Consider the following 9,055-nt stretch of genomic DNA (forward strand, 5'->3'; position numbering starts at 1 on the left):
GTAACAGTCAGTGGTCATAATGTTATGGCTGATAGATGTATACTCCTGGAATTTAAAACTGCATCACCTGTATTGGTATTATTGGTATTAGTGGTATTAGTGGTATTATTGGTATTATTGGTATTAGTGGTGCAGTTTTAAATTCCATGAGTGTAGCTGAAGAATAATGTAACATTAAATAGGTGGACAAGACGGAGACATTGGACATATGAAAAACAGAGATGTTTGACTTTGGCCTCTCTTGGACTTGGGTTTAAAGCACAGTCCACCACTGAAGTGACTATTAGATCACAACTTTATTCCACATATCAGAGGTGTGGTTATGTTCATGGACGCACACCAGAAGGGGGGTAAACTTGGTAATACATTCCGACTAACTGGAACTCCGAACACAATGCTATTTAGCCCCTCACACGGTGGCTAATGTGACACACTCTGAGAACTGGAACATACCACTCACGGGGGGAGAAACAAGAGGGGAGGAAAATGGAATAGTCCAAGTGACATTAACCTTTTAACAACATATTTTTGTCACTATATGTTTAGTCCAGTTATTTCTTAGAGAAAACCTTGTATGATTTATATCAAAGAAGTGTCTGTATAGGAGGAATCTGACTTTTTCTTCAAGCAGTGGTGTTGGCATTGCAGTTTTCACAGTGTGTCAGTGTGTGTTGATGGGTGTAACTGTACCTGAGGCTGACCAGTACCAGCGTTTTACATTAGTTTGCTGTGAAGTGAACAGGACAGCCTAGAGCCTATTTGGCTATAGAGTTTTAGTCCTGCATTTATTATTCCAATTCTCTAAAGCCATTAAAATGACAACAGGTTAGTTACACACAGTGAAGTGTCTGAAATCATGTTCTGCTATTTAAATTAAAGGTTGATCCTAAACAGTGAGTGTCTGATTATAACCTGCTCATCAACATCCGTTATACCCTTTTCACAGTGCAGTCTCCTTCCATACTCGGACTAATCCATCTTTTTATTTTGTGCCCTTTGATGATGACTAACCTGTTTTGATGTTTGATGTCCTTTCTCTGTTTTGTCTCTCCACCTTCACTTTTCTTCACCTCCCTTTCGTCTTTGCTTTGTTAAGGTGCTTGCGGGGATGAATGTGCACCCAGCTGAGTTTGACAGCCTCAAGCAGGAGTACAGCGTCAAAGGCTACCCGACCTTCTGCTATTTTGAGTGAGTCAGTTCTTCTCATCTATCTCACTTTAGACTCCGTCCACACTGCCAGGGCCCAGAACATCCGAGCAAGGCCACTTCAAACTGAAAGTATAGCTGAGGTATCTTAAACACCAGCAGAGGGAATGGCAGCGAACATGAAGCTTGCAAAGGTGGCCCTCCAGGTCCTGAGCTTGTGTCTATCAAGCTTTGAGTATTCTCTTTGAAAAACATAAAATCACAGCAGGGGGGCAAGGAGGACACACGGGTGGTGCTGTATGATCAGCTATGAAGTGGAGCTGCACTTGATCAGTATGTTGCTAATTCATTCAAACAAAAATGCCAAACATTCTCTTGTTCCAGCTTATTGTGACAGTTTGCTACCTTTATTTGTCTTATGTGGAAGTAAATATGAACATCTTACAGTTTTGGTCTCTCAAAAGCCAAATGGGTCATAATTCTTCTGCTTCATACTCGGTTTACTATCGCAAACAGCACTCAGTGTCTGCAAGGTGCATAGTCAGTCTGAGGTGGTTTGACTTTCTAGTTAGCCATCATTGGTTGTCGCCATTTTCATATGGGACTCGGACTTTGCGGCACTGGGCGGTTTCCCAGAAAAATGCTCCAGAATGTTAACACGACATGATTGTCTTCTTCTGCAACATCATCAAGGTTTGCTTCCTCACATTTGATTGGTCAGCGCAGTACGTTGCTGGATGATGAGCGGGAGCCTTCTGCTTCAGAAACCACACTGTGGTTGCTGCTGGTCCACAGAAATGAGCCGGCTGTAATTTGCTGAGCTGTGGTCTGCCTGAAGACTGAAAATGAATTTTCTTTTTTAATTATTAATATGCCAGGCTAAGTAAAGGTTTTTAATATACCATACAAACATTGTTTCATCTCCTCGAACACCTTTAGGCCTCATGTGACACTGATTTAGTACCTTTTAGTATTAGGGAGAAGTTATGCTGATGAAGTAATTAATCTCATTTTATTTTACTGTTCAGCTCTAGTGTCTAAACACACTTATAGACTCGTACACACAAAGTCAAAGCTTGTAGCCACACACTCCGTAGGGGCTGAGAGTGTGACTGATAGTGTTTGTTAATGCAGACCCCCAGGCAGAACATCCCTGCACCCTCCTCATATTTACAGTGTTGTTATCTGCTAGTCTGCTGGTGCTCCGGAGCCAGTGCTCTGTGGTGTGCTTTTTATTCTTCCTGAACCACTTTTATCATCCACATTTCCACATTAAACATTCTCTCATTCTGGTCTGGCCTTTTAATTAGACTGGGACTGATTAAGTGCCTCTGTGGTTTGTCAGTGTGTTTGTGTGTGTGCTGGCCCTCTTTCTGTACCCGTGCACTTCATTTGTGCATATTATGTGAATGCGGACACACGTGCATGTATGCTCTTGCACTTGTGTAGCTGATCCAGAGTCAGTCTGTTAGCTGGGAGCACATTAGTGTCAGTGCGGGGCTAGCTAACGACCGTCTGAGCCCATTGGCTGCAGTAATGAACCCCTCACTGATAAACAGCAGCTAATCACTACAGTGTAAATCAGCATCAACGCCGCTGCAGTTATCTCGCCGCTACAGCTGGTAAGACCAAGCATTCAAGGTCTTTTACCTTTTCACTCCTGCAGATTAAGAAAGCTTACTACCCAACACAGCAGTCAACGTTCTATCAAACAGTAAAAGTGAAACAGTTTCATTTTTTTGTCCCTTTGACAAAGAAAAAAACTAGAAACTGCTGAGTAAATGACATTTATTTCACATTTCCTCAACTTGATTTCACAGGGTTTTGGTGTACTTTACAGCAGCAGAGATAAAGCAGGCAAATATAGAATTGGTCATAAATCTCCCTGATTGAATTCCAAACGATAGTCGGTTCACTTCAAATGCAGGTTTTTAAGCTCCACATCCAGTGTGTGTAATCATGCATCACCTTTAATAGTGTGCGCTCTGTATCTCGGGAGTTGTATCTGCGGTTGTCACCACCCCGTGTGTTTGCAGAATTACACCGCCCAGAGCCAGCTACTCCTGACACTGATCCTTTGGCTGAGCCGCCGTATCCACATCCAACCTTCATTTAGTCGCAGCGACCAGAGTAGATAAACGCACTCCTATGAAGACAATCTGCTTAAGTTTTGAATCTTTTCAGACTGTGGAGCGGAGGAAATTCTTCCAGCTCATTTCAAATGCATTACAGCAGGTTACTGGTTATGTGCTGCTTTAAGATGGACATACAAAATACTAGACGGAGGACGAAGATGTTACTTTGTTCATTTCACACTAGATTTTATCTGTGCTTATTTTGTTACCATAATAAACACAGTTGACAAATTTGACAATCGTTTTAAAGGAGAACCTCACTGACAATTGATCTTTTTATTAAAATGTGTTTACGTATCCCCCTGCTGTTTATGGTTCGGCTGTAACAGCCATTCCAGCTGTGACTCAGTTTCATGGTGAAAACACAAACCAGTCTTGCAGACTTATCCGCTCCTGTTGATTTTTATGTTAACGGGGTTCAAAACAATTATCTTTTACCAATGCAGCAGTTTGTTCACTGCTTCTGTGTTGCTCCGTTGTCTCCTCGGTGCTAGAAGCAGTGTAACAGAGTGAGCGTGTACATTAGGATCAGTGTAGAAACACCCAGTAGGAGTGGAGAGTGGATTTCTACGCTCTGTAATGTGACCACATCTGCTGTCATCCACAATGGAGGGAGCTCCACCTTTCAACACTACTGGTGCTCAAAACAAGACTTTCAGTGGAGTAACCCTTTAAATCAAAAAGAATGTAAAGTATAATTAGTTAACTAAGATATAAAGTCTTGTTCTGTAGCCGCTGGCAGTAGTTTTAAAACCAGCAATGAACAGTATCAAGCCATAGTTGTGTTCATTGCTGGTTCAGAGATCAACTTGTTCTTGTGCTCTTTGGTCTTTTAGGAAGGGGAAGTTCCTTTATCACTATGAAAACTACGGAGCCACAGCCAAGGATATCGCAGACTGGATGAAGAAGTAAGTAGGGTTATAATCACATTCACCTTGTTAAGATGCATGTAGAAAGGACTGATGTTCAAGATGTTTGTGTATCTTTTCTAATAAAAAGACAGAATGGAGCTTCCACACTACATTTTGTTTCGACCTGCTATAATAAGATTGCTGCTGATACCTCTCACCTTAAATGGCCAGCATCACCTTTTCCTTCTGCAGTGGTCTTAATCACACCTTTTCTTGCCTCTCTTCAACTTGACCCACCTTGCCATGGTGTCATCAGTCTTCGCCTGCACTGTTCTTGTCTCATTTCGCTTTCTCACCTTGGCTCACACTCTGTGCCAGTGACGTCCCGTCTCCCACTTCGGCTTAGCTCTCCTGCTTCCTGTTGTCCTCCGCCTCCCTTCTCCGCTCGTGTTAAGGGTCTGTTCTGTCCACAGGGCTGCAGCCAGAGGGCACAGAAGGAGGAACTGGAGCGAAATCGACAGAGGATGTGTTCTAGCTCTTTAGCCCAGAAGCATAACAGTTCTAAACTTCCGACCCCAGCTCACTTTTTGGCACTAAATAAAACCTCATTTTACATGGATAGACTAACATCAGATCATTTCCACTTGTATGTCTTCCATATGCTACTAAGATGGGAGATTGACCTCCTGCCTCATCAGATTTGCAGTTTGTTGTGTCGGAGCCTTTTTCATCTGTAGATGCTGCAGATGGGAAAAAGCTGAAAAGGCTTTTTGAAGTAAACTGTGTAGAAAGGGTTCTCCCAGAATAGCCTGATTTGCTAAGTTCATATTTTGAGACATTGTGTCCATTGTGCTCTTTTTCTAGGACTCTCTGCCTCAGATTGTTTATCTCCTCACCCTCATTTATCATCCCTAATTATCTTCCCAAGTTTTGATGAAATTTCTCTTACAGAATGTTCAGACTCTGCAGTCCCAGTTTTTATTTCCCACACAGTTTCACTTGTTTTGCTCTTTTTCACTGGACTACCAACAGCAATCGAGGTCAAAAAGGAGAAATTCAAGGCAGTCTTTTAGAAATTAATTAAAAAGCCTTTATTCAGATGGCTCTTATAGTGAGGATTAAAAATAATACATGTTAGCCCACGCGCAGTGGTAAAATCAGACTGTTGAAATACTTGATCCTGACTTGAAACTGATCCTGACTTACTTACCTTACAGTAGGTTCACACAGACAGATTCAAAGTAGGTGGCTGTATCTGCCCTTCACTGAAACTGAAGTCGTGGGGGGGTGTTGTCTTGAGAATGTTATCACGGGCAGTTGTTTCCCGATGTGTCTGCCCTACTGCTGTATACCTGAGGTTTGTTTCCACATGTCATCCTTCTGTTTCTTCGTCCTGAAACTCATTGAAGACGCCTCATAGAGAACTGGGAAGCTGCAGACCACAACCCTAAGTTTTCTCCATTATCTTTAAAATCCCTTCACATGTTGAAGTGGAGCTGGAAACAACTCTGTGCTTCTATTCCTGTTCAAATGAAGATGATGATGACTGGCTCTCACCTGGCCGTCGCTCACGTGCAAAGAGCATTTTGGCATAAAGTTGAGCGTTCCTCAGCTTTCCTCTGTGGAGTAGCTGGATGCTTTTTGAATCTGTTGAGCTTTGTGGCGGGTGCAGTGCTGCAAAGCCTGGTCTCATTCACAATGAGTGGCGGCTGTCCCTGGCCCAGCCTTTTGAATCTGTGTGTGTGAATGCGGCATAATGTTAGTCTAGTTTCAAAACAATAAATGGACCCAGACGTGGAGGTAGGAGAGAGTATTCCTGGTTATCCTTCCTGTCCTCTGCAGCAGTGTTATACCGATACTGGGGTATAGAGGAAGCTGAGGAGAGAACTGCACCACATGTTGTGGAAGAGCACCCCAAAGTGTCATCTGGTAGCTTCAATCCCAGATAAACATTGGTCCTGACTTGTTTTTTATGTATTAGAGAGATGTATATGAGACAGATGACATTCTGGATGAAAGATCAGTGTATGGGAGAGATGCAGCATCTCTTAGCACAGCTGTTGTACAGGTCTAATGTTTTTAAAGGATATCCAGTCTCATGTGGCTTCGGCTCTTTGGCTCAGGCCGGAGTGTGTGATAATGAGAAAAGATTGCGGACGGGGGATGTGTATGTCCTTTTTTTTTAATGACTTGTGTGTGAGTGTGTGCACAAGTGCAAGGAGTGTGCACTTGTTTATATCTGTGTCCACTTGCTCATGGCATTGCAGTACCGTCATCAAGGCGTGGCTGTTTCAGTCCAGATGTGTGTTTGTGTGTGTGCGTGACAGATTGGGCGGGGTGTTACAGCTGTGTTCGATTTCTGCTCCATACAGATGACATGCCAGCTGGAATATGTCTGCTGTTGAAATGGCCCTCACCTCTGTTGCCCTTGCTGTCTCCTTTTCCTCTTTCAGCCCTCAGCCCCCCCAGCCGAAGACCCCCGAGGTGCTGTGGTCTGAGACGGATTCCTCTGTCTTTCACCTGACTGACGAGTCTTTTGACAGCTTCCTGGAGGAACATCCTGCAGCTCTGGTCATGTTTTATGCCCCCTGTGAGTAAGAAGGCAGGCTGAAATGAGCAGCGCTATAACCAGTGATTATTGTCGTAACCAATTATTTGATCTATACAGTATCATAAAATGAACAGTAAATACTCGTAGCCCAAATTGTCTTTATATTCTTTTTCAGATAAAGCCAAAAAGATATTCGATGTATGACTTTATAAAGCTGAAAAAGCAGTAAATACTTTGGCATTCTTCAGAAAAGAAAAGATCGTTTCCATGGTGAAATATATGCAGCAGTGAGTCAGTGGAGCTGCACAATCCTTCTTGCTGTGTAAAACATTGTCTTGCAGATTCCCTTGGGTAGAACTGTTATTTAGCCACACTAATAGCATCACCCCTTTGCTGTAATGCTCAGTCTCAGCAGTCAGCTGGAGGAAGTTACTGGAGAAAGACTGGAGATGTAAAACAGCCCTGAGGACAAACTGGATGCAGCAGCTTTAGCTTTTTATCACATGCTCACATGGTCTCATCCTCACAACAGAATACTTCATCATTGCCATATGGTTCACATAAGCCTCCTTGTCATTTTTATTCACGCACCATCCTGCTGCTGTTACGCAGAACCTTGTAAACATGCCAGACTTTGTCAGTGGATTCCTTTTTTTTTTCAACTCCAGAGTGCTTTAGTTTGTTCCAGCCCTCCTGTGCATGTGGTAGCTGTGCACAGGAGATTTTAGATGTGGATAAATACAACCGACCCGTAGTAGTAAAATCAGATTCACCCCATTTAAAAACCAAATACTGACACAGTCTGAATATAACCACTTTTTGGGCCTTAGATGTTTTTCTACCTACCGTCTGTACCTGGCCAGCTTCTCCCCTTCACCTCTGTAAAAATAAAAAACCAGAGTTAAACAGGCTTCTTTCAACATAATGATGATAACATTTCATCATTTTACTGCAGAGTTTTCATACTGCCATGCTGCTGCGAGCACAGCACTCCACCCAGAGGGGAAGCACACTGTGCAGCTGCTGAGGTGATTAAAACGCATCCTTAGCGCTGCTGTGTCCAACATGCCTAAAACTCACAAGTACTTCACACTGTTAGAATGATTAGTAAACTAACTTCTGCCAGTTGGCGAGCAACAATGTCATGGCAAGGAATTTCTGAATATGATCTGCCATTTAGGAAACGCCAAGTGACATCAGATCGGTCTGTTTGGAATGCAAAACCTCCAGTTACACAAGAGTCCCAGACTTGGACTGACTGAGCTAGACTGAGATATGTAAACCAGGCAGTTGTGCTATTGTTAGAATTTACCTTTGATGGAGATATAGTAGGCTGGTCCCCTATCTCTAGTTTCTGTCCCAAGCAGTTGAACACACAGAGATGAAAGTGATATTGACCTTCTCATCAACGCCTTAGTAGAAATGTTTTCTGAAATGTCTTAATGCCACTTGGCTGCATGATCACAAGTATGACTGGCACCAGAATCATCACTTCAAGCCAAGAAGGTTCATCAGGTGTGTGTGTGTGCTAATGCTTCGGTACACGGCTAATGCATGTAGCTGAGTCCTGATGCTTCAGGATGTGTTAAGATAATTAGCATTATCCTAACACAATTGGGGGGGTAAGAAATGTTTTGTTCTTCATAGATATAACTATGTATAGACACCATATAGATAATTACTGGCATCATGTCATCGAGGGGTCAAAAACAGCAGCCAGTCACCTCATGTAGCTTCAAATAGTTCCAGTCGATTCAGATGAATTGTTTTCTGCAGGGAACAGCAGGATTTATCAGCAATTGACTCATTTTAATGACTTGCAAACTACTTCATTGTTCTGTTGTAGATAACTCATTTAGTTAGCTATCTGTTTTAATAAAGTGGCACAATATTTGAGGGAGAAGGTCAGAAAGGTTGTAAAACGTGTTTTGATACAGGTCACTAACTTAAAATGTCACAAATATAATTATTGCTGCTGATTTTAACTTTTTACTTTAGAAGATTGTGGCCAAATCAATGTATCTCTGTGGTGCTGCTTTTAATTTGACTCTATTTGAACTACGTGACGCTTTTATGATCTGCCATTAGTGTAAAAATGGTCAGTGAAGACGTCGTCACTCTCTATTTGAGGTTTAACAGAAATAGAATTTCTAGTATAAAAAGAACAAAAGTCCAGCGTAATGTATTTTTCCTGATCCCACAGGTCTTAGCTGTGTTTGCACTGCCTCAGAACTGCTAAGAGTTCTCATATTCTTATTTTTATCTTAACCATTTACTCAAGCATTAGCAGGCACTACACATTATAGAGCAAACTTGCAGAGGATTTGAGTGGTTCAGTTGGCGTGGTTATCTTTGACAGAGAACTTTCCCTA

The 9,055-nt window shown here is 42.4% G+C and overlaps 1 protein-coding gene across 3 annotated transcripts in view; it reads left to right on the forward strand.

Moving 5' to 3' along the window:
• pdia5 (protein disulfide isomerase family A, member 5) overlaps nucleotides 1-9,055 on the forward strand; it is a 63,725-nt gene that overhangs the window by 27,593 nt on the left and 27,077 nt on the right. For all 3 annotated transcript variants that reach the window (XR_002276915.1, XM_020623984.1, XM_020623982.1), the window contains exons 9-11: nucleotides 1,097-1,188; nucleotides 4,118-4,189; nucleotides 6,586-6,722. Coding sequence is in view for 2 of the 3 variants with exons in the window: in XM_020623984.1 (XP_020479640.1) it covers nucleotides 1,097-1,188; nucleotides 4,118-4,189; nucleotides 6,586-6,722 (301 nt within the window). In the remaining variant the exon portion in view is untranslated. The remainder of the gene's footprint in view (nucleotides 1-1,096; nucleotides 1,189-4,117; nucleotides 4,190-6,585; nucleotides 6,723-9,055) is intronic.

Source organism: Monopterus albus, unplaced genomic scaffold (genome assembly GCF_001952655.1).
Source record: "Monopterus albus unplaced genomic scaffold, M_albus_1.0 scaffold318.1, whole genome shotgun sequence".
Classification (NCBI taxonomy): domain Eukaryota; kingdom Metazoa; phylum Chordata; class Actinopteri; order Synbranchiformes; family Synbranchidae; genus Monopterus; species Monopterus albus.